This window comes from Pygocentrus nattereri, chromosome 23, assembly GCF_015220715.1.
Source record: "Pygocentrus nattereri isolate fPygNat1 chromosome 23, fPygNat1.pri, whole genome shotgun sequence".
NCBI classification, from domain to species: domain Eukaryota; kingdom Metazoa; phylum Chordata; class Actinopteri; order Characiformes; family Serrasalmidae; genus Pygocentrus; species Pygocentrus nattereri.
The window spans coordinates 4,652,861-4,678,482 of record NC_051233.1 but is presented as its reverse complement, the minus strand read 5'-3'; the positions used below and the strand labels follow the sequence as shown (position 1 = coordinate 4,678,482).

The following is a 25,622-nucleotide window of genomic DNA, read 5'->3' as shown; positions in this document are numbered from 1 at the left end:
GCTGTAGTCCATCTGTTTCTCTGATACTCTGTTACCCTGTTCTTCAGTGGTCAGGACCCCCATGAACCCTCACAGAACAGGTAATATTTGGGTGGTGGGTCATTCTCAGCACTGCAGTAACACTGACAATGTTGGTGGTGGTGTGTTAGTGTGTGTTGCGCTGGTCTGAGTGGATCAGACACAGGTAACAGAGTATCAGAGAAACAGATGGACTACAGTCTGTAACTGTAGAACTACAAAGTGCAGCTATACAGTAAGTGGAGCTGATAAAGTGGACAATGAGCGCAGAAACAAGGAGGTGGTCAGAACGTTACGCCTGATTTGTGTATATGCACTGAACTGACATTGTAAGACTCATGCAAACCAGCTTGTTTCATCAAATCTGGAAGTTAGGATAGTTTGCCAGTAATGGAGCATAGTTTGAGCAGCTGGTGTTGGTATATAATAGTGTTGAAGTTTAATAGTATTCTCTCTTTCCTGTCATTTCAGTGCGCAGGAGTGCAGCTTGTAGCATGTATATAATAGCTTTCATAGTATTTAGACTACTAACCCAATCAACCTCACACTTCAGAGGATTCGTTGACACTCTACAGGGAAACGCACACACACACTCAGTCTGGAACGCTTTGACATCACTGCATTAAAAAAAAAAAGATTTTAAACATCATTTTCTCTATTTTCTCATAGAGAAAACCAGCTTAGATCTGGAGCTCTGAATATGGGCATGACACTGACTGCAGAATGACGTGTGAGTTCGGAGGCCTATGAGGTCCTTGGTTGTACTCTTTTGGTCATGTCTTTGGTTCCTGACTGGGTTGCTTGCTCGGTTCTGCGTCAAGCTCCAAGAATGAAAAAGAACAGTAGAGTCCAGTTTTCAACATTATATGGCTTTGGTCACACAGCAGGTAAAAGTGGCCCAAATCGGATCTTTTTCTCCATATGGGACACAGATGTGTGTCTGAGTGCCCCTGTGAACAGATAAACACACTGACGGTTTCAATTCCGATTTCATACGTGGAACTGAAATCCTATCCGTATCCGTTCTGCGGCAACGCGACTCCGTCTGAACAGCCAGATCGGAATTCATGCAACTTGTACGGAAATCTAACTCAACCCAGACTTCTGCACTGCCGAGGCAATCTGAAGTGATGTTTCTGTAAAAAACGTCAGAAGAAACTCATCCAAACCCCTTCGTGTTCGAAGAAAAGTTTAAAGGATCCGAGGACACAACCCAAAGAAGCGCGCGCTGGCAGTCGTGATTGTTTACCTCTGGATGAAGCAGCGTGAAGCACTGATCTATTGCGTGTGCGGGTCGGAGCTGATCTGATCAGAGTGATGTCGCATACAGATCACATTCACATTGTGAACAGCCAAAAATAGAAATCTGATTAGGTGAGAAAACCTGCTGTGTGAACGCAGCCTCTGACTCGGCACTCGGAAGCGTGTTACGGAGGAGAGGAGCGCGAGGAGCCGATTATAAGATTCGCACGCACTCGGCCTGGGCTGGCCTTCCAAAAGTTTGATGAATAACATGCAGAAATTTTATGAATAACTGCTTAGTCTGGTTAAGAGCTTTGCTTTACAGCCTTAGAGCACTACCTTTTTGTCCCTGTCAGCCATGTAGCCAATAGGTGTTGCACTAGCAATCAGGCAGGGTAAAGGATTGAAGCTCTGTTTGCAGTGATTTAAAGAAGAGGGCGTAATCTGCTGCCCTATGAACTCAAAACACCGTCCATCATCCCTGCTAGTGTCAGGGTTTCCCCCAACGGGCAAAAGCGATGAGAGCTTGTTAAAAATGCTACTGGAACAGGTGATTCCACAGCTGTTTACAGTGTACACTCTTAAAAATAAAGACAGGTTACGTTAAGCAATGCCATAGAACAGGGGGTGCACAACTCCGGTCCTGGAGGGCCGGCAAAGGTCCAGCAAAGTTTGGTGATTTTCCTGCTCCAACACACCAGATCACACTCCCCTGTTAACGGCCAGGTTAAGCGGGTGTGTTTGAGCAGGGAAACCTCCAAGCTGTGCTGGACACTGGTACTCCAGGACCGGAGTGCCAGTGCCATAGAAGTACCAAATCTGGTTCCCTAAAGAGCCTTTCAATCATGACTCCCTTTCTAAACGATGTGGAAGTGTGAAGAGCCTTTTAAATCTGCTTTAAGTTAAAAGATTCTCCATAGAACGATGTTCTAGATCAACCAGATGAGGAAAGTTTGTGAAGGAACTTCAAGTTGGCCAAAGTCTTTGCTATAAAATTCCACGTGGTTGCTAAGGTGTTGCTACGCTATCCCAGGTCTTTGGTAAAATGCCAACAGCCATTTAGGAATCTTTAGTTTTAAGAGTGTAGGCTTCAATACCATTTGCATAAAAAAGGAAAGAAAATATGTCTCAAGTAACCAGTTTAACAGTTGGATTTGTCCAGTAGCATTTCACAGTGTTCTTGAGAGAACGTGTCAAGGTATTCATGACGACTGGACCAACAGGAATGGTCGGAATTCACTTGGAATAAAATCTCGGGCTTTAAAAGTTGCGTATTTTTTTCTCCTCCTCATGTAAAGTCAGCGTGTCTGGGCTGCGAGGTGCTCCTACAACAGCAACGATGTTTTAAAAAATATGTTAAGACTAATGGGTATTGGGCTCCTCTCCGTCCTTTCCCGTCCCTCCGACCAGCGGCTCCCTCTCTCCCTCTCCGTCTCCAGACTCCTCAGAGAGGTCCTGGTTGGGAGCGATGGGCTCTAGACGGCAGCAGAGGCTAAAGGCCGCAGCAGTGACGGAGAAGAAAAGGCCCAAGATCTCGATGTAAAAGCTCTCTCCAGGTAAGGTGGAGAGTCCACTGGTATGGGTGGACGGGCCTAGTGCTTCCTTCTGCACGTTCTGCCGGATTACGTATAGACATGCCCCGCTGACCCCCAGGACCACCAAACACAGCACGGCTGAGGAGAGAAGGAGGGAGGAAGGAATGTAAGAACAATCATGATGGCAACACAGCCTAACCGCCAGTGCTGTGGAGTTACACCAGCTTAAATTCTCTGCACCAGACGTCTGAAGTATTTGATGCTTCTTAAAGCTCCATCACAGAAATGTTAGTGCACAAAATGCTTAATTAAGACCCTGGTTTCATTAGATTTTGCCCAAAAGGTACTTTTTAAATGACGGAAATGTACATGCAGCATGTGTCAAAATGGTCTGCAAATATTTCAGAACTATCACTATTTATTTTATCATCAACATCGCATATAAAAACGCTGGCTATATTTGTGTTGTCGTCATGGCGACCCCTGGTTCCCATCACCACCACCGTAAAGACATCGGAGTCTGTCAGTTTCTCTGCACTTAACTATTTCGCATCAAACCACACGGAATGACTTTGTTTACATCTCAACAACTGAATTATGCAGAAACTTTGGAAAAATGGTGGAATACCCCTTTAACGCGCAGCCATAGTGGTGGGCAATATGATCATATGCTAACAATACAGAGAGAAATTATGGGAACCATACGCTCACATCAGGGGCAACGAGGAACTAAAGATGCCCCAAATGTGCCTCCTGTGGGTTTGTGTAAAGCTGCCCTTTCTGCTGCATGCAGGGCATAAACTGTTAAAAAGGGTGTGCGTTCTACTGTTTTCTTAATATGTCAATTGTGGAATTGTGGAATTGTGGAAGTTTATAGGATACAGTCCTGTGAGAAAGTCTGAGGCACCCAAGACACATTTTCAAAACCTATTTATTTGTGTAGTTTGTGTTTATTTGCTGAAAAAGTGTTATTTGAATAAACAAAATGTATAGAATATTAATTACTTACAATTATATATATATATATATATATATATATATATATATATCGCTGTTGCCAGAACAAAACCTCATATCAACATTTTTGTCGATTTTCAGTCTTTGACATAATCTGAAAATGCATATTGGACTTTATAATGTGTGTAGATTTCATGAAATATGGACCAAAATAAACGGCCAAAAATGACTTGGAAAAAACTCGGGTTCCATTGACTTACAGTGAAATGAATGTATGTTTTTTCCTTCTCCTGTAAAGTTACTATTTTGGAGATACAAGATTTTGTTCCGGCAGCAACGATACATATACAAAACAATAGTGATTTTCTGGATGTCGGTGTGTTGGTGTGTTTGTTTACCCATCTCCAAGCCTCTCCTCCTCGAGGAAGCCCAGTATTATATGTAGTTAAAAAGCAGCTCCTGGTTTGACCAATCAGTGCTCAGTAAATTGAGCTCAATGATGTCATTGATGATATTAACGAGTCTCTGTGGCGGCTGTGAAGGTGTCCAGGAAAAATAAGGACCCGAGAAATTCTTGTTACTTTTTATTGTTTTTCTGTTTATCTGAATTATGAATACGACTTTATTCTAATGTATATTGTGATAAACTCACTGCTGAGGTCAGTTTAAGCTGAGGTTTGCTTAAGATGCCTAAAACCTTCACAAAGGACTGTAGATGGTACAACTTTGCAATAAAATTGCCCTTAAAACTGATTTAGAATGTTTAATAAATGGTTATTTATTGGCTCATGAACACTTTACAAAACAAGTTCATAAGCAGTTATAACACACAAATGAAGTGAGCCATGGTGACCTCTTGCTTGCCAAATAGTGAGCACACATTCATCTACACTGTTAAGGGTCAGATCTGGTTGGTTACTGATCTTACTCAGTAATCTCCATCAGTCAGCTTCGACATATACTTGAGCCTGAACTGAATAATAAGCAGTTATTACACATGAAGGTGCTTCATTTCGGTCGTAGTTCATCTGCATTAAATTGGGAAAATCTCAACTTCATTTGTCAATTTTTGCTTGTCGCTGCTACAAACCGCCTCCTTCCAAAGGCAACGGCCAGTCGCCTGTCGCTGCTATTGTGAATGCGGGTCAGGGATCACCTGTGGAGACGTGAAGCGACGACACCAGTCTGGAGTGGCTGAACCCAGCGCCCAGGAAGTCCAAGAGGAAGGAGGAGCTGGAGAGCAACACAGCGCAGTAGCACATTGCAGCCAGTGTGTAGAGCAGCCTCATCCCAAGTCCATTCACTCCACCCAGAAGACCTACAACAGCGCCAGTAACAACTTCACCAGGAGCTCTACAACCATATGAGTGACAGTTCTTCTTCATATCAAAGGATAACAAGTCATATCTCTAATAAAAAATAAAGATGACTGACGATACTGCAAAGGATTCTGACCAAAATGATCATTTAAATGCAAAATATTATATTAGCCCCCTTTTACCCTGTTCTTCAGTGGTCAGGACCCCCATGGACCCTCACAGAGCAGGTACTATTTGGGTGGTGGGTCATTCTCAGCACAGCAGTTACACTGACATGGTGGTGGTGGTGGAGTGTTAGTGTGTTGTGCTGGTGCGAGTGGATCAGACACAGCAGTGCTGCTGGAGTTTTTAAACACTGTGTCCACTCACTGTCCACTCTATTAGACGCTCCTACCTCGTCGGTCCTCCTTGTAGATGTAAAGTCAGAGACGACAGCTCATCTGCTGCTGCACAGTTTGTGTTGGTCGTCCTCTAGTCCTTCATCAGTGGTCACAGGACGCTGTTGGCTGGACATTTTTGGTTGTTGGACTGTTCTCAGTCCAGCAGTGACAGTGCTGTGTCTGATCCACTCAGACCAGCACAACACACCACCACAACGTCAGTGTTACTGCACTGCTGAGAATGATCCACCACCCAAACAGTACCTGCTCTGTGAGGGTCCATGGGGGTCCTGACCACTGAAGAACAGGGTAACAGAGTATCAGAGAAACAGATGGACTACAGTCTGTAACTTGATCAGTGTATTATATTAAGAAGACCCACAGGTGCTCTTTTCAGGCTTGAATGCTTAATGTAATGTGCCGGGTCACAAGCACTAAAGCTTATTAAAGCCATGTTAAACCATGTCGGTTATAATTAAAATGAAAACTGTAGCTCCTCATTTAAAAATTGCACTTGAATAAATACATTAATCTTTAATCTTTCAGCCCTGGTTTAATATTAAGTCTGTGTAGTATTTCTACACTCGCAGAACGTATGAAAGGCCTTTTTCACTCTCCAGAATGTTTAAACTAAGAACAGCTAACCAGCTGATGCTCCCAACAGCTGTGCTGCTTTCACATCGCCACCTAGTGTTCCAAAGCAGTGACTGTTTACAGCACAAGCCTTTGCCACTAATATCAGATTGAGAAACTCTTCATCAATAATGCTTCAATCTTTGATTTTGATAATCATTGTTTTATCGGCCGGTCCAGCTCCTACCGGTGTGTGTGAGGTTCTGTGCAGCGTGCAGTGTGAACGCCACTCCGTAAATGAGCTTGTTGTTCGAGTCTGAGCCGTTGTTTATCTGAATCCAGTTGGGATCGGCGATGGAGGTACACAGAGACACCAGAGTGAAGCACTGGCACATGGCGGCGGGGGTCAAAATCAGGGTCATGGCTGGGTCGGAGCGAAGGCCCAAACTGCGGAGGCACAGCACAGGAAATTGGCAGAGAACAAACTTTTCTCAATTTGCCCCGAGTTTCTTTCATTAACTCTCATTATTACTCTGAGATATTTAGTGAGGGAAGGGTGTGGACGGGGGTGGGGACGGGGGTGGGGTTAGGGGTTACTATGAGATTATACAGTACTGTAACATTAATGGAGCTAGTGCGGACAGCATGGACTGTTCACTCGTCTCTTTTATTTTTCTGCTTGATTTCCATCCAATTTCTTTGCCAAACTTCACTGAAACATTCAGCCAGTAATGGTGCATGTCTCAAAACGTCTTACTAGCATAACCATGGAAATGACTGTAGTATAACCACGGAAACGGCTGTAGTGTAACCATGGAAACGGCTGTAGTGTAACCATCGAAATGGCTGTAGAGTAACCATCGAAATGGCTGTAGCATGACCCTGGAAACAGCTGGAGTGTAACCACAGAAACAGCTGTAGCATAACCATGAAATCTGTGGCCTAACAATGGAAACAGCTGTAGTGCAACCATGGAAACAGCTGTAGCATAACCACAGAAACAGCTGTAGTATAAGCATGAAATCTGTAGCCTAACAATGGAAACTGCTGTAGTGTAACCATGTAAATGACTGTAGCATGACCCTGGAAACAGCTGGAGTGTAACCATGGAAACAGCTGTAGAATAACCATGGAAATGACTATAGCGTAACCACAGAAACAGCTGTAGTATAAGCATGAAATCTGTAGCCAAACAATGGAAACAGCTGTAGTGTAACCATGGAAACAGCTGTAGCATGACCCTGGAAACAGCTGGAGTGTAACCATGGAAACGGCTGTAGCATGACCCTGGAAACAGTTGGAGTGTAACCATGGAAACAGCTGTAGCATTACCCTGGAAACAGCTGGAGTGTAACCATGGAAACGGCTGTAGCAGGACCCTGGAAACAGCCCCAGCCAAGCGATCCATAAATCAGTGTAGTTGCACTTCAGACGTTTTTTTTTAATTAAATCAGTCGATGCTATGATTACATTACAACAGCTGTGTACAGGGGCTCCGCTACAGTGACTGAAAATAGTTAATTCTGTTGAAACATAAAGGGGAATTCCACCAACTGTTTCTGAAATTCTGCCAAAATTAATAGTTAATATATAAACAAAGTCGTTGAGAGTGGTTTGGGGTGAAATGCTCCGTTCTAGAGAAATGCACCGCGTCCGAATTATTCACAGTGCAGGTGATAGGAACCAGACGTCTGGAGAGATTAATGAATCCAAAAATCCACACCTCATAGAAAGTCATGACATTAAATTATGCTGGTAGCTTCAGAGAGTAAACACAATGGTTATATTTGCTTATGAGACACTGGGACCCTTGGTCACTACAACCCCCACTGCAGCTTTATCTAGAATGCATCATTAAGCCAAACCACTCTGGATACCTTTGTTTAGACCTCAACGACTGCTGTATGCAGAAATGTCTGCTATTAAAAAGTATTAGTAGTATCAACACGTACTTCACGTTTAGGAATAAATGGCCAAATCTCACGCTGTTCAGCATCAAACCTGAAGTATTTTTTTAACAAAGTGTGGACAGTAAACGCCCTGCTTGTAGTGCACTATGTAGGGAGCAGGGAGTGGATTTGGGACGCGGCCTATGCTGCTTGTGTTTACTGAAATTCAACAGTAACGAGGTCGTCCTGGTACAGCAGTTTAAAAAAACCGATGTTAATTAGTTTAAATAGTGTAAATTAGTCGTGTTAGCAAAGAAACCTCCAAAACACAGCAACCGTAAACAAACTGGCTTCCTACTCCCGAGCTTCTTGTTCGAATTTCCCCGTTCCACCTTAAATACTGCGCAGTTACATATAGACCTCCTGAGGCGCCGGCATGTAATCGCTGGGCTATTTAAGGTGGAACGGGGAAATTGGAATAGGAAGCCAAGTTCAGCTTCACAGCTAACAACCGTAACTTTCACTCCATTTTTCGGGTAAAATACTCTCACCTGGACTGTTTTTTGGGTCAAAAACCGCCTCTTTTCGCCCACATCGTCGGTCAAAACGACCGTTACTTCACTGAACGCCTCAGTAATGAGCGATCCACATGTCCAATGACGTTGTGTACGGTCAGCTGACGGCTCGCCGAGTCAAACGACGCTTTTATTTCTGTTATTTCTGTCTTCGTATTGGAGCCGAACGGCTGACACATCCCGCGAAAGGCAGATAAGCGTGACAGAAAAGCTGTAAAAAGACGATTAAACGTAATGACAACACCGGAAAAAAGCGGCTTCGATCAGCTCTCATTACTCGGTCGTGCGGTATCATTACACAGCGGTTGGAAGCTCAGCGCCCCCTGTGGCCGAGCCCCGATACACCAACCACTGGTAAGGGCAATTCCACCGATTTTTCGAAATTTCAGCATAACAAAAGCACAGCCAATGGATACGGCCTGGCCAGTGCCACTACAGCATGAAGCATGGCCACCCATCTGTCCACCACAGCAAACAGATGGATGATCCTGCACTGGGTCCCTTCATTCGTGCCACTCATAACTCACCCTAGCTATCTATCTGGAATGTGTTTCGCTGAAATGTGATTTAATTTGACCTGTTCAAACACAGAATTTCCTCTAGAACGACTAGAATACAAACCACAAATACCATCAGCTGTACTGATGTAATATTTTATTCATGTGGAAATGATGGACAGATTAATTATGCACAGAGAGAAAAAAAACAATTTTTATGTCATTTTAATGTAGAAACACTTCTTTCCTAACACTGTGCCACCCTATTAAAATCTCCGGGGCGTCCTGGGTCTCCCCGTTCTAATAGCTATAGATATGAGCCTGCTGCATATTCCAGTTGAGATGTAAACAAAGTCATTCAGAGAAATCTGATGTGAGATGGGTGAGATTTCTAATCAGGGGTCACCATGTCTGCAACACAAATACAGCCATTTTATTTACTAAGACAACCAGTGAACCTACACGTCTTTTTTCAGCATTTGTTGGTTAGAAATGGTCGTAAATATACAAAAAAATATTCTTCGTGTACTGCTTTGTCTCGGCATGTGCATCTCTTGACGTTTTAAGGCCAAAATCTTTTCATAACAATCGTCAAACAGTGTCTCAGGCGTCACGTTCATCGTGTATCATTGCATTGTACAATGGCTGAAACTGGTTTGGTGTTGATTCTCACTGTTCTATAGAAAAAGGCCAACAGAAAGCACGCACAGTATTTGCTAAGCGGCTCTTTCCTCAGTGTAATTAGTCGTTTTTAAAGAAGCTGCGTTTGAGAAACAAGAAAAAAAAAGCAGAAACAGAAAAAGAAGAAGTCCAGTAAGATTACAAGCGTGTGGTCAGCTTTAGAGCTCGGCCTTCACACTTCTCAATACGGACACGAACAGCTGATTGCAGCACTCAAACAGACCAGGCTCCCTTTATTATTCGCACTCTTTTAGAAAAAGTACTCGTGATCTGTTTGGTAAAAGCGCTCCATGATGTCTCTGAGCACGAGTTAGAATCTGCACAGGTGGTGGACAGTAAATCAGGACGTGCTCTGAATCGTAGGCGTCAGGTTGATGAGGGTGTTGCTGGCCTGGACCAGTTCTGAAATGGACACTCTTCCCCTCTTTTTGATGAACTGAGCCACAGCATTCATCTCTTTGGGAGTGATGAAGATAAACTTCCCCCTGTCGTCGATCACTCCTGAAATACCAGAGAGAACAATCAGGGCAAGAGTGAACATCAGAGTAAGAAACAGAGGTCACTAGTAAGCGGGCCGCGGTCCGAGTCCAGATCCAGAATCAGGTCCGTGTAGGACGGCGCCTATAACCGATAAACTATGGAGAATTATTTCATTTTTCTAGCCTTTACAGTACGGCTTTAGCGGCCGGAGACCCACAGACTAATCGCATGGGTTGTAAACATCACATGTAACGCTACTCAGCCAATCAGATCTGTGTATCACGATAAGCACTGAGACTCGAGTGAGTGACGCCACACAGGAGAGAAACAGCAGTCAGAGAAGAAAGTGAGTCAGAGGGAAGTTATTCCACATGTCGTGCTCTAAAAAGAGAAAACTGACAGTAAATGTTGCTGAAATCTGACTGAACTGGACTTTATTTGATCTGATATTCAGTTGCTACTGTATAAGATGTTGATATTCCTACTCAGCTACTTCAGTAAACAGTATATGGCGCTGAATCATGATGCAATAGACATTATGATGTTCCGGACCTTTGCTTGAGGAAATTCTTTAATTGGACCTTAATGAATTTAAATTAAAAGACATTATCAAAGTCCTTAAAAAACCCCAAAAACAAATAGAATTAAGAGTTAAAGAGAAAGTTCGGCCAAAAAACTAATTTACACAGTTTTCTCCTTTACCCAAATGTAGTCGACCCACCAAGTATGTTTGGTGTCTGAAGTTCACTTCTTTAGTTTTGTACTGGAGTTACGAGGCTAATGTGGCTAACAAGTAATGGAAGTATATAGCCACCGGTTAAGCATTGTGCATAAATGACCGCCTAAATGATCAGAAATTCACCTCAAACTGTTGTCTAGTAAACTGTAACTAACTTGTTTTCGTAGTTTCTGACACGGTATGACATTCTGAATGATATGGGGAACATATCAGAATATTTCTGATCATTATTGTAAATGTGAAGTAATTAAGCAGCAGAACCTGAGGGGGAGAGTGTTATGCTGAAATAACATCACGGCTGTGATTTCATCTCTGCAGATCATCACAGCCGTGATGTTATAGCAATAAGACACTCCTCGAGTTTCTACTGCTTTAATACAACAGTTAAATAAATACAGTAAGAAATGAATAAACTGGCCGTGAACGCGGCTTTAATACGTTTTAATGTTCAGTTCCTTCCTCCTAATTATAGCTCCTTAACGAGCAGCTTGTCAGAGTAACGAGCTCCGCCCACTCGCTGCACAGCTGGCAGTTCGTTCTCCAGCTCCTTACACTAAATTCCCAAACTGTCGTCACCACTGAGCAGCTTTTCAGTCGGCAGCTGTGACAGAAGAACAGCTGAACAACCTGGAATCAGCCAGAAATGAACCCAACACCATTTGCCAAACTGAACGGGCTGTAAGAAGCTTTACAGACCGGCTGGAACAAAACAACATTAATACTGATCTGGAGAAACTGACCAAACTGAGCTGAACCTGATATTGGGTCCGTTTTATGGCTCAGTCTGATTTGGTCCAACTCTGAAGATCAGACACGTCTGGCGAATGGTGTTGGGTTCATTTCTGGCTGATTCCAGGTTGTTCAGCTGTTCTTCTGTCACAGCTGCCGACTGAAAAGCTGCTCAGTGGTGACGACAGATTGGGAATTTAGTGTTGTTGCGTCTTCAGAGTTGGACCAAATCGGCTGTCGGTCAGATGTGGTCTTAAAAGAATTTTACTGCGCATAGTAAGAAGTAAAAATTCGCAGAGTGATACAGTGTTTGTGAAAAAGCTGTGATGTTATGGCGAAATATCACAGTTTGAACGCCTCTTAACCAATCAGCTTGCTTGGCCGGAACTAACTGTTGTATAAATTGTGATTATTGTCTATAATCTGGCATGTTTTAAGTAATTTTTGGAACTATGTTTACCCTTTTACTTTAAAGGGCCCATATAACATATTTCATTATGTATTTTATCTTTTATCTTTGAGGTAAGAGCTTTGTGAGGGCCAGTCAGATTCTTCCACACCAAATTCACCCAGCCAGCCCTTTTTGGACCTTGCTTTGTGCGCTGTGGCTCAGTCATGCTGGAACTGAAAAGGTTCTTCCCCAAACTGTTCCCACATAGTTAGAAACATAGAACTGTCCAAATTGTCTTGTTCTGCTGAAGCAGTAAGATGTTCCCTTCACTGGAACTAAGGGTTCTAGGCCAACCCTTGAAAAACAACCCCATATCATTATCCCTCCTCCACCAAACTTTACAGCTGGCACAGCGCAGTCAGCCAGGTAACGTTCTCCTGGCATTTGCCAAACCCAAACTCCTCCATCAGACGGACAGATAGAGAAGCATGGTTCATCACTCCACAGAACACGTTTACACTGCTCCAGAGCCCAGAGGCGGCTTTGAACACCACTCATGGTTGATCGTGGAATATCAAGGAAGGAAGAAATTTTGCAAACTGACTTGTTGCAACGGCGGCATCCTATTACAGCACCATGCTAACAATTGTTTCTAAATAATTTGTTGGTGTCTGGCTCCATTGACCTACATTAAAAGTAAAGTTGTTTTTTTTCCTTCTCCTGTAAAGTTACAGTTTTGGAGATACGAGGTTTTTTTTCTGAGTTCAAATCCGATTTTCAGCTGAACTGTCACATTAAACACTGTTATAGATGTACATGTTTACACTCTCACTAAATAGGTCAGCATTCATCACGACTGTTCATTTTGCGGCGTAACTCACCTGTAAGTGAACCATCTGCTATCAAGTCCTGCAGTCTGGCAATAGCATCCTAAAAAGATTCAGAAGAGCAATTACACTGGACTGAAATTGCACCTTTGAGCTGCATTTGGGGCAGTAATTCATAATATTTCTAAATACATATTTCTTACCTGTGCGCGCATTCCAAAATGGGATGCCAAGTCTTCTAACAACACCACCTTTGAGTCCTGTGAAAGCAGCAGACTTCCAATTAAACAACATGGGTACAGCTAGAGTTTAATACATAGTGATACATCAAACAAAGAGGGGCTTGTGGGGCAATTGGGCCGTGTGAAGACACTTACACACCTTAATGTACTGGATAAACTCCTGAAGCAAGCTGTGAGACTGAAAGAAATAAAAAACAGGAAGGAGAAATCAGCCAAATGAATCACAGAACAGAGTCTGATTGATTTTGTGAGTGCCACAAATACTGCACTTACAGCGATTACAGGAAAAATCCCATTCACTTTTCACTCTGCTCACAATGTTTGGTGTAAAATCAATGATGAGCCGAATTTCAAGCGAAAGAACAACTAATTTACTCAATTCTTCCCTTGTTCCTACAGTAGTTGTGTTGTTTTTGACACTGTATAACACACTCTTATCTATAAAGATGGACAAGGTGGTTGCTACTGTTTTCAGCCACACGTTTGCCCACGTATATAGACAACAGTGCGCCACGCAAGGTCAGAAACCACTTAAGCAAGTCTAGTAGGGATCATTAAATTACTTCAGGTTAGCACAGGTGTGTGATGATTTCCGCACGGGGAGATTAAATATGCATTTTCTTCACATTTTACAGTGTAATTTCTATTTAAATGCTGAATAGGGGGCAAAAAATAAACATAAAATAAGCCATAATTGTAGCACAGGCCACATCATCATCATCTTCATCAGTCCAGATAGGGTTGCGGTAGCAGTTGGGAGAGCAGAGAATCCCAGACGACCCTGTTTTCCCCTGCAACTTCCTCCAGCTCATTCCCGGAGATCCCAAGCCGCTCCCAGGCCAACTTGGAGATTTAATCCCTCCAGCGCGTCCTAGCACGACCCCGGGGTCTTGTCCCGGTAGGCCGTGCCTGGTACACCCACACTGGGATGCATCCAGGGGGCATCCTGATCAGATGCCCGAACCACCTCAGCTGGCTCCTCTCAACGCGGAGGAGTAGCGGCTCTACTCCGAGCTCCTCCTGGATGACCGAGCTCCTCACTCTATCGAATAGAGCGTAGCCCGCCACCCTGTGAAGAGGCTCATTTCCGCCACCACATTTTATCTTTTATTTTTTTCTCACCAACACCCAAAATTTTTCCCAGGGCCGTACAGAAGCAAGCTTTGGACGTTAACGTGCCTTTGCTGGGGGCGGGTTTAATTTTTGTTTTCAACAAACAATGGCTCAAAAGCCGACTTAGATTAAGGCCATACCTCCTGTTCAGTGAGCTCATCAGCCTCTCCTTGCTCCTCGACGATGAAGGACTCTTTGAGTCGCTGGTACTCTTCCTCCTCCTTCCTCTCCTGCTCCTCTTTAGCACGCTGCAGCTCCTCCTCCTGAAACAGAATAATATATAAGCATAGTCTACTGTGACAGCTAAATTACTTAAACTGAGTAAGAAGATAATATTTTATCCTTGTTTTGATAAATTATGTCACAGCATGGTGGGTATATTGGGGGAAACGTCAGTTCTTCTAGAACAGTCTAGGCAGTCGTGGGCTGGAGTTTAGGGAACTAGGCTTGCAACAGGAAGGTCGCCGGTTTGATCCTCCGAGCCGAAAGTCTATGACTGAAGTGCCCTTGAGCAAGACACCTAACCCCCCCAAGTGCTCCCTGGGCGCTGCGGATAGGGCTGCCCACCTCTCCGGGCAAGTGTGCTCACTGCCTCCTAGTGTGTGTGGGCTCACTAGTGTGCATGTGGTGTTTCACTGCATGGACGGGTTAAACGTGGAGGTGAAATTTCCCCGTTTGTGGGACTAATAAGGGTCACTTAATCTCAATTAATTAAACATAAAACAGTATGCATAATATAAAAAAACTCTTTAATTTTTTCCTTTTCTTCCTTCTTAGATAGTTCATTTTTGCAAGGATTAAATAAAAAACACAATGGCTTTTTTATTCTGCTCACAAACTTGTTTGCAATAGAAATCTTCAAGTATCGGATGTTATGTTTTCTCCGTATCCCTCACGCTAAGGTTGCCTTAAAATGTGGCCAGCCAGATTGTGTTAATGGGCATGAAATGACACACTGATCACATTTAGTACCAGATAAACAAACCCAGAAAATATACGCAGTGACACCTGCTGGCCACTGTGAATAACTGCGCTTTGCAGTGACCTGTTTCTGTTCCAGCAGCCTCTCCTTCTCCTCCTCCTTCCTCCTCTCCTGCTCCTTCAGCTCCTGTATGCGCTTCCTCTCCTCTCGCTCCTCCCGTTCAGCCTGTTTCAGTGAACACAAGACCACCCTTATGTTAACAGACATTCAGTACATCCGAGATGTCTTGGGCTAGATCAGAGCCAATCAGAATGCAGTGAATGTGTGGGGAGAGCATCTGAGAGCATCTAAGGCCCAATCCCATTTCTTCTTTCTACCTCTACCCCTTGTTTTCGAGTGTCACTCTAGTGGTTGAAGTCTTGCCCTATGAAATGGGACCCTCAAGTTTAAACAACAACAACAACAACAACAACAAAAAACCTTCATTAACAGCTACCAGCGCCGCTCTGTAGGCGACCCGGCCCGACTTCAGTGACCACAGAGGAGGGGAAAGTTCAGCTCCTCACTGCTGGGCTTTAGTTACATTTAGGGATCATACGCCTTCAAAGAGGAGGCAATTATTTATTATCACCCCCCCTAATTCTTCAGTGATATGAAGCTGAGGTCAGATATTCACCAGATTCTTGCTCAAATTTTCCCGTTCCACCTTAAATGGAGCAGCAGTTACATTCTGGCGCTTCAGGCATCAGAACTGCTGGACTATTTAAGGTGGAACAGGAGAGTTAGCCAGCTAGCTACAAGAGAACAACCAAACTACACTGAAACAACACTAAACCAAGATAATACAGTGACTATCGTCGTTTTTTTAACAGAGAAAATTCTCAAATCTGTGGGTTTCTTTGGTCTCTTGTTAAAAACGTCTTGCCGCTTTTTCTTTTTCCGCCCTGCCCCTCTATCTCAACAAGAATTGGGACAACCTACTCCTAGACATGACCGCGCAAAACAGAGGGCTAAGGGCTCAGCGGTCAGGGCGAGGGGTGAAATGGGACTCGGCCTAAGTGTGACAATTGGTTACTTGGTATTTACAAAGGTTTTTATCGTTAACAAGAACTATTTCTAAAGTTAAAACCAGCAGTGAAAAAACATGCCTGTTAACAAAAAACTACAGCATTAGAATCTTAATATAAAATGTTTTCAAAAACGCAAAAACAATCAAACCTATAATGTTGAAGGCACAACTAACTATACCTAACAGAAATACTGAGAACAAAACCTTTAGTTTTAGTTTTTTGTGCATGGAAGAAGTTTAGAAATGGACCTTTTTGTGTGTTTTACTGTTTTTAAGGTTAGTTTTTAAGGAGTTCTGTCAAATACCTACTATCAACAATGTTCGTCAAAACCAAAACTGAAACTAAACAAAACAGAATTGAATCTATTAATCCAGTCTTATGACTGAAATCAAAAGCCAAACACTAAAACGAAAAACTAAACAAAATTAAAACTTCAATTTTCAAAAAACATCAAAATCCTGGTCCAAGCTCTCACCTCCCTCTGTGCTCTCTTGGCCTGTTTCTCTTCCAGCTTCCTCAGCTTCTTAGCGCCCACTTTCCCTGCAGCCTGGGGGCGCTCCTCGGCCTGCAGCTGCTCATCTTCCTCATCCTCGTCTTCCTCCAGAGCAACATTCTCTGAGGAAGAGGCGACAAAACACAACATGAAAACATGCAGCGTTAATCTGGTCATGAAGGGTCTCCATGAATGATTATACCAAAAACAACTGGATAATATTACAACCTGGTTAAATTCATATATTTTACCTATAAACAGATTATAGAAATTTTTGACTAAGCCACTTTGTGAAATGCTCCCTTCTAGAGAAAATTACTATGTCAGAATTCCTCACAGTAGTGGTGATAGGAACCAGACGTCTGAAGAGTTTAATGCCTTTATGCTAGAAAGTTAGTATATGAAATGGTTATAAAACAAGTTTTATGATCGTTTTGACACAAAGTTTTGCTCTAAAATGTAATTTTTTTGTATCCATTAATGGCAATGAGGTACATGTAGTGCATTTTTGGCCAATTAAGTCCCTACAGAAAAATAATTACCATTATTTTACTGTTATAAAATATATATTACATATATTACATACCGTTGTTGTCAGAAGAAAACCTTGTATCTCCAAAATGGTAACTTTACAGGAGAAGGAAAAACCTACTTTACTTTTAATGTAAGTCAATGGAACCAGACATTTTCCCAGGTCATTTTGGGCCGTTCCATTTGGTCCATTGATCATGAAATTCACATACAATGTAAAGAGCAAATGGAATTTTCAAATTATGTCAAAAACTGAAAAATGACAAAAAATGGAGATACAAGGTTTTCTTCCAACAACAGCGATATACTATATTGTATATATAGCAGAGGTCACTAATAGGCGAAGTAATAGGTCAGATTCCAGACCAGGCGCCATGCTATCTACAGCTATCTATATCGGACGTGGATCTATAACCGATAAACTATGGAAAGTGATTTAATTTCAGCAGGTTGTCCTGTTTAAATTGGCGTAATGTTTCTAGCCTTTGCGGAAGCTTTAGTGCCCGGGACACTCACAGACCAGTCGCATGCGTCGTACATATCACACGTGACGCTACTCAGTGACGCCACACTGGGGAGAAACAGCAGTCAGAGAAGAAAGTGAGTCAGAGGGAAGTTTAGCGGCCGGAGACTCACAGACTAATCGCATGGGTTGTAAATATCACGTGATGCTACTCCAATCAGATCTGTGTATCACGATAAGCACCGAGACTCGAGTGAGCGACGCTCACACAGGAGAGAAACAGCAGTCAGAGAAGAAAGTGAGTCAGAGGGAAGTTATTCCACATGTCGTGCTCTAAAAAGAGAAAATGACAGTAAATGTTGCTGAAATCTGACTGAACTGGACTTTATTTGATCTGATATTCAGTTTGACTGTATAAGATGTTGATATTCCTACTTGGCTACTTCAGTAAACAGTATAAGGCACTGAGTCATGATGCAGGTTAGACGTTATGATGTTCTGGACCTTTGCTTGAGGATATTTTCTCTAACTGGACCTTATTGAATTTTAATTAAAGACCCATGATGTATAATATATATTACATATTAAAACTCTACAAAGAAAGGTTTACAACATCATTTAAAATGACAGTACATCATACAGATAGTAAAAAATGTTCATATTTTTGCGACCCCTGGTTCCCATCACCACATTTGTGAAGAAATCTGAGTTGGTAAGCTTCTCTACAAAGAACAATTTCATGTAGAGGGGAAAAAAAAAAGTTTACTGTGTTTACACTTTAATGACCGAATTATCCTGAATTTCATTAAAAATCGGTGAAATTTCTCTTTAAATGAGCACTGCACCCTAATTAACTGCTGTATCTGTAGTATAGGGTCGGATAGCACTGCTCTGTAAATGAAAACAACCTGATAAACAACTCAAAACACACTCATAACAGAAGCCCATGGGGACATGACCGCTCATCCTAACTGACTGCATGCCCAGATGTGGGATGTGGCAGATGTGTCACCGTTTTCCGTGGCGTCCCGCTGTGCGCGTCTCTGTGCCATCATCCTGTCGAGACCTCTGCGGCGGCGGGGCATGCCGGCCCCTCGCTCCTCCGCCACTCGCGGGGCCGCTGCAGCTCGCGCAACCACATTCTGACGATCTTCACGGCCAGCTGGTGAGGGATTGATGGGAGAATGTGCTGTAGATGGTTCTATATAGAGCCTTTAAGAAAAGGGTTCTTCTACTGTTACAATGCCAAAACTTTCAACAATAGAAAAACCTTTTGGGTGCCATAGAGAACCTTTTTCAAAAAGGTTCTGTATAGAACCATCCATAACACATTTGTGCACATTTTCTATCAATCTAGAGAACCTTACATGATGCAAAGAACAGCGTAGTCATACAAAGGGTCACATAGAACCACTTTCTTTGCTAAAGAAAAGCGGAGTACACAAACCATGTAAAGTCGAGACCCCCAAGGTAAAATATTCCTCCAGTAAAAGTAGAAGTTCCTCCCTTTAGAGCTCCACTTGAGTAAAAGTACTAAAGTATTTACCTTCAAATGTACTTAAGTATAAAGTAAAAGTACTAAAAGAGTAATTCTGGCTCTGATGTCTGATGCAGCTATACAGTAAGTGGAGCGCGTTTTTATCAATCTGGCAACCCCGGCTGTACTGCAGTGTTAATAGGGCAGTTGAGGCCAAGTTACTGACAGCTGCCCAGCTGACTTTCCCAAGCTTATCTCTTCCTACCACGAACACGTTCAGCCAAACAGGCTTTAAGGGTCTCTCTGAAGGGTCTGAAGCGTCAGTGTTTCCCATCTGGGACAAACACGTTAAGGTTTTCTCGCAGTAACGAGTTAAAGTCGCCCTTACCTTCCTCTGCGCGCCCCCGGACCTTCACAGCGAAGACGATCAGGACTATCAGAATCGCTGCGGCTATAAGATAAAGAGCGATATCCATCATCAAATAAAGTATTTATGCTTTAAACACGAACACACGCTGTCAACACACGCGTGTAAACACGGGCCTAAAGATGACGCCGCTCTCCAACATCCTCTGCCTCCGTTATGAAGCGGTGCGCCACCTACCGGCCCGGAGCCGCTAGTAGAGGCATAACATTACCCAACATGACCACTTTATCAGCTCCACTTACTGTATAGCTGCACTCTGTAGTTCTACAGTTACAGACTGCAGTCCATCTGTTTCTCTGATACTCTGTTACCCTGTTCTTCAGTGGTCAGGACCCCCATGGACCCTCACAGAGCAGGTACTATTTGTTCGGTGGATCATTCTCAGCACTGCAGTAACACTGACGTGGTGCTGGTCTGAATGGATTGTATAAAGCAGTTACATAGTAATACTGACATAGTCTGAAGCATTATTTAAGTTACAGGTTATGAATATAATACATACCCTATCACTGTTATGGTTCCGCAAAGTAGTGTTAAAAGAAGGTTAAGCAAAGACGCCCCAATGATTACATCAAATGTGCTTTAATGTTGGCAACCGCTTCTGCCAAGTGTTACAGAAAGAGCCATAAAACTGTTTCAGGTTCAGCTCAGCTTTCTCAATGTGTACCAGATAAACCTGAACGCTGTTTTGCTCCAGTCGGTCTTATACAAGCTGTAGTAAAAGCTCTTACTGTCACAGTTATTGTGGGGAAAAAATACGTGCTGTCATCAGGAATAACAACATGGGTAAAACACTTCTGAGCCAACGGGACCGTGCTTTCAGAACTCGCTGGTATGATACAAACTAGTATAGCAAAAGAGTTACATATGATATACACTGCTCAAAAGAATAAAGGGAACACTTAAACAACTCAATATAACTCCAAGTAAATCAAACTTCTGTGAAATCAAACTGTCCACTTAGGAAGCAACACTGACAGTCAATTTCACAGCTGTTGTGCAAATGGAACAGACAACAGGTGGAAATTACTGGCAATTAGCAAGACACACTCAATAAAGGAGAGGTTCTGCAGGTGGGACCACAGACCACTTCTCAGCACCTTTCTGCTTTCTGGCTGATGTTTTGGTCACTTTTGAATGTTGGTGGTCTTTCACACTCGTGGTAGCAGGAGACGGACTCTACAACCCACACAAGTGGCTCAGGTAGTGCAGCTCATCCAGGATGGCACATCAATGCAAGCTGTGGCAAGAAGGTTTGCTGTGTCTGTCAGCGTAGTGTCCAGAGGCTGGAGGCGCTACCAGGAGACAGGCCAGTACACCAGGAGACGTGGAGGAGGCCATAGGAGGTCAACAACCCAGCAGCAGGACCGCTACCTCCGCCTTTGTGCAAGGAGGAACAGGAGGAGCACTGCCAGAGCCCTGCAGAATGACCTCCAGCAGGCCACAAATGTGCATGTGTCTGCAGAAACGTTAAGAAACCGACTCCATGAGGATGGTATGAGAGCCCGACGTCCACAGATGGGGGTTGTGCTCACAGCCCAACACCGTGCAGGACGCTTGGCATTTGCCAGAGAACACCAGGATTGGCAAATTCACCACTGGCGCCCTGTGCTCTTCACAGATGAAAGCAGGTTCACACTGAGCACATGTGACAGAGTCTGGAGACGCCGTGGAGAGCGATCTGCTGCCTGCAACATCCTTCAGCATGACCGGTTTGGCAGTGGGTCAGTAATGGTGTGGGGTGGCATTTCTTTAGAGGGCCGCTCAGCCATCCATGTGCTCGCCAGAGGTAGCCTGACTGCCATTAGGTACCGAGATGAGATCCTCAGACCCCTTGTGAGACCATATGCTGGTGCGGTTGGCCCTGGGTTCCTCCTAATGCAGGACAATGCTAGACCTCATGTGGCTGGAGTGTGTCAGCAGTTCCTGCAAGATGAAGGAATTGAAGCTATGGACCGGCCCGCCCGTTCCCCAGACCTGAATCCGATTAAGCACATCTGGGACATCATGTCTCGCTCCATCCACCAGCGCCACGTTGCACCACAGACTGTCCAGGAGTGGGACAGGTCTGGGAGGAGATCCCTCAGGAGACCATCCGCCACCTCATCAGGAGCTGCCCAGGCGTTGTAGGGAGGTCATACAGGCACGTGGAGGCCACACACAACACTGAGCCTCATTTTGACTTGTTTTAAGGACATTACATCAAAGTTGGATCAGCCTGTTGTGTGTTTTTCCACTTTAATTTTGTGTGTGACTCCAAATCCAGGCCAAATCCATTGGTTAATAAATTTGATTTCCATTGATTTTTGTTGTCGGCACATTCAACTTTGTACAGAACAAAGTATTCAGTGAGAATTTCATTCATTCAGATCTAGGATGTTATTTGAGTGTTCCCTTTATTTTTGAGCTCTGTAATAAAGGTGAGCCAATATAATGATAACAGGTTAATGACTTTGCTGTTTACGTCACATTAGAGAAGGCAAGACAAAATGATCACAGGTCAGTTTTACATGATTACAGTTCTATGAGGAAAACGCCGGCGAGTGTTTACATGCGCTCAATAATCCGATCGTAATCTGATAGCTGCAGAAATCTGATTACTCAAATGGTCATGTAAACATTGTACTCTGATCTAGAAATCCAATTAAGGAATCTGATAAAGAGGCTGGATTTTAGCTCAGTGGTCAGATTTCTCAGTGCTGTGAGCTCTTACTCTGATTTCTTTCAGGTTTCTCAGTGCTGTGAACTCTTACTCTGATTTCTTTCACATTTCTCAGTGCTGTGAGCTCTTACTCTGATTTCTTTCACATTTCTCAGGGCTGTGAGCTCTTACTCTGATTTCTTTCAGGTTTCTCAGTGCTGTGAACTCTTACTCTGATTTCTTTCACATTTCTCAGTGCTGTGAGCTCTTACTCTGATTTCTTTCACATTTCTCAGTGCTGTGAGCTCTTACTCTGATTTCTTTCACATTTCTCAGGGCTGTGAGCTCTTACTCTGATTTCTTTCAGATTTCTCAGCGTTGTGAGCTCTTACTCTGATTTCTTTCAGGTTTCTCAGGGCTGTGAGCTCTTACTCTGATTTCTTTCAGGTTTCTCAGGGCTGTGAACTCTTACTCTGATTTCTTTCACATTTCTCAGGGCTGTGAACTCTTACTCTGATTTCTTTCACATTTCTCAGCGCTGTGAACTCTTACTCTGATTTCTTTCACATTTCTCAGCGCTGTGAACTCTTACTCTGATTTCTTTCACATTTCTCAGCGCTGTGAGCTCTTACTCTGATTTCTTTCACATTTCTCAGGACTGTGAACTCTTACTCTGATTTCTTTCACATTTCTCAGTGCTGTGAGCTCTTACTCTGATTTCTTTCTGATTTCTCAGCGCTGTGAGCTCTTACTCTGATTTCTTTCAGATTTCTCAGTGCTGTGAACTCTTACTCTGATTTCTTTCACATTTCTCAGCGCTGTGAACTCTTACTCTGATTTCTTTCACATTTCTCAGCGCTGTGAGCTCTTACTCTGATTTCTTTCACATTTCTCAGCGCTGTGAGCTCTTACTCTGATTTCTTTCACATTTCTCAGCGCTGTGAACTCTTACTCTGATTTCTTTCACATTTCTCAGGACTGTGAACTCTTACTCTGATTTCTTTCACATTTCTCAGGGCTGTGAGCTCTTACTCTGATTTCTTTCAGGTTTCTCAGTGCTGTGAACTCTTACTCTGATTTCTTTCTGATTTCTCAGTGCTGTGAACTCTTACTCTGATTTCTTTCACATTTCTCAGGGCTGTGAGCTCTTACTCTGATTTCTTTCACATTTCTCAGGACTGTGAACTCTTACTCTGATTTCTTTCACATTTCTCAGTGCTGTGAACTCTTACTCTGATTTCTTTCACATTTCTCAGGGCTGTGAGCTCTTACTCTGATTTCTTTCAGCTTTCTCAGTGCTGTGAGCTCTTACTCTGATTTCTTTCACATTTCTCAGTGCTGTGAACTCTTACTCTGATTTCTTTCACATTTCTCAGGACTGTGAACTCTTACTCTGATTTCTTTCACATTTCTCAGTGCTGTGAACTCTTACTCTGATTTCTTTCACATTTCTCAGCGCTGTGAACTCTTACTCTGATTTCTTTCACATTTCTCAGGGCTGTGAGCTCTTACTCTGATTTCTTTCACATTTCTCAGCGCTGTGAGCTCTTACTCTGATTTCTTTCAGATTTCTCAGCGCTGTGAGCTCTTACTATGATTTCTTTCACATTTCTCAGTGCTGTGAGCTCTTACTCTGATTTCTTTCTGATTTCTCAGCGCTGTGAACTCTTACTCTGATTTCTTTCAGATTTCTCAGGACTGTGAGCTCTTACTCTGATTTCTTTCACATTTCTCAGCGCTGTGAGCTCTTACTCTGATTTCTTTCAGATTTCTCAGTGCTGTGAGCTCTTACTCTGATTTCTTTCACATTTCTCAGTGCTGTGAGCTCTTACTCTGATTTCTTTCTGATTTCTCAGCGCTGTGAGCTCTTACTCTGATTTCTTTCACATTTCTCAGCGCTGTGAACTCTTACTCTGATTTCTTTCACATTTCTCAGCGCTGTGAGCTCTTACTCTGATTTCTTTCACATTTCTCAGCGCTGTGAACTCTTACTCTGATTTCTTTCACATTTCTCAGTGCTGTGAACTCTTACTCTGATTTCTTTCTGATTTCTCAGTGCTGTGAACTCTTACTCTGATTTCTTTCACATTTCTCAGCGCTGTGAACTCTTACTCTGATTTCTTTCACATTTCTCAGTGCTGTGAGCTCTTACTCTGATTTCTTTCACATTTCTCAGGACTGTGAACTCTTACTCTGATTTCTTTCACATTTCTCAGCGCTGTGAGCTCTTACTCTGATTTCTTTCACATTTCTCAGTGCTGTGAGCTCTTACTCTGATTTCTTTCACATTTCTCAGTGCTGTGAGCTCTTACTCTGATTTCTTTCACATTTCTCAGGGCTGTGAGCTCTTACTCTGATTTCTTTCACATTTCTCAGCGCTGTGAGCTCTTACTCTGATTTCTTTCACATTTCTCAGCGCTGTGAGCTCTTACTATGATTTCTTTCACATTTCTCAGTGCTGTGAGCTCTTACTCTGATTTCTTTCTGATTTCTCAGCGCTGTGAACTCTTACTCTGATTTCTTTCAGATTTCTCAGGACTGTGAGCTCTTACTCTGATTTCTTTCACATTTCTCAGGGCTGTGAGCTCTTACTCTGATTTCTTTCAGATTTCTCAGCGCTGTGAACTCTTACTCTGATTTCTTTCACATTTCTCAGCGCTGTGAGCTCTTACTCTGATTTCTTTCACATTTCTCAGCGCTGTGAGCTCTTACTCTGATTTCTTTCAGCTTTCTCAGGGCTGTGAGCTCTTACTCGGATTTCTTTCACATTTCTCAGGGCTGTGAGCTCTTACTCGGATTTCTTTCACATTTCTCAGGGCTGTGAGCTCTTACTCTGATTTCTTTCACATTTCTCAGCGCTGTGAGCTCTTACTCTGATTTCTTTCAGATTTCTCAGCGCTGTGAGCTCTTACTCGGATTTCTTTCAGATTTCTCAGCGCTGTGAGCTCTTACTCGGATTTCTTTCACATTTCTCAGGGCTGTGAGCTCTTACTCGGATTTCTTTCACATTTCTCAGGGCTGTGAGCTCTTACTCTGATTTCTTTCACATTTCTCAGCGCTGTGAGCTCTTACTCTGATTTCTTTCAGATTTCTCAGTGCTGTGAGCTCTTACTCTGATTTCTTTCACATTTCTCAGCGCTGTGAGCTCTTACTCTGATTTCTTTCACATTTCTCAGCGCTGTGAGCTCTTACTCTGATTTCTTTCAGGTTTCTCAGGGCTGTGAGCTCTTACTCTGATTTCTTTCACATTTCTCAGCGCTGTGAACTCTTACTCTGATTTCTTTCAGGTTTCTCAGACGGCAGTACGAGCAGCGTTGCTGCAAAACACTTAGAGTGACGTTGAAACCAGACACGAAACAAAGGATTAAAATATTCAACTTCTAGACAATGTACGTTCATATTTTCAGGTAA

General features: G+C 43.1%; 2 protein-coding genes across 3 annotated transcripts; both read right to left on the bottom strand.

The window, feature by feature from the left end:
* Positions 1-202: 202 nt before the first annotated feature.
* LOC108441059 (transmembrane protein 127) lies at positions 203-8,794 on the bottom strand. Its single transcript, XM_017720349.2, has 4 exons — positions 8,465-8,794; positions 6,272-6,471; positions 4,909-5,070; positions 203-2,933 (listed from the first exon to the last, which is right to left on the bottom strand). The coding sequence occupies exons 2-4, from the start codon at positions 6,444-6,446 to the stop codon at positions 2,623-2,625; spliced, it is 648 nt and encodes a 215-aa protein (XP_017575838.1). The 5' UTR covers positions 6,447-6,471; positions 8,465-8,794; the 3' UTR covers positions 203-2,622.
* Positions 8,795-9,194: 400 nt separating this feature from the next.
* Positions 9,195-19,730, bottom strand: ddrgk1 (DDRGK domain containing 1). 2 transcript variants are annotated; one of them, XM_017720350.2, is made up of 9 exons: positions 19,532-19,728; positions 18,679-18,828; positions 16,655-16,794; positions 15,233-15,334; positions 14,328-14,450; positions 13,214-13,252; positions 13,036-13,092; positions 12,887-12,935; positions 9,195-10,167 (listed from the first exon to the last, which is right to left on the bottom strand). In XM_017720350.2, the coding sequence occupies exons 1-9, from the start codon at positions 19,620-19,622 to the stop codon at positions 10,007-10,009; spliced, it is 912 nt and encodes a 303-aa protein (XP_017575839.1). In that variant the 5' UTR covers positions 19,623-19,728; the 3' UTR covers positions 9,195-10,006. The 2 variants fall into 2 exon arrangements, with proteins under 2 accessions (XP_017575839.1, XP_037389032.1); XM_037533135.1 differs by lacking the exon at positions 13,214-13,252 and having other exon boundaries at positions 19,532-19,730.
* Between the last annotated feature and the right edge of the window lie 5,892 nt (positions 19,731-25,622).

Coding starts and splice junctions, on each gene's coding strand:
- ddrgk1 (XM_017720350.2), bottom strand. CDS start 19,622: ATGATGGATATCGCTCTTTATCTTATAGCCGCAGCGATTCTGATAGTC. Junction 15,335..16,654: donor CCAAGAGAGCACAGAGGGAG/GTGAGAGCTTGG, acceptor TCACTGAAACAG/GCTGAACGGGAGGAGCGAGA. Junction 13,093..13,213: donor AGTTTATCCAGTACATTAAG/GTGTGTAAGTGT, acceptor CTGCTTTCACAG/GACTCAAAGGTGGTGTTGTT.
- LOC108441059 (XM_017720349.2), bottom strand. CDS start 6,446: ATGACCCTGATTTTGACCCCCGCCGCCATGTGCCAGTGCTTCACTCTG. Junction 5,071..6,271: donor ACAGAACCTCACACACACCG/GTAGGAGCTGGA, acceptor GCGCTGTTGTAG/GTCTTCTGGGTGGAGTGAAT. Junction 2,934..4,908: donor GTCGCTTCACGTCTCCACAG/GTGATCCCTGAC, acceptor TTCTCTCCTCAG/CCGTGCTGTGTTTGGTGGTC.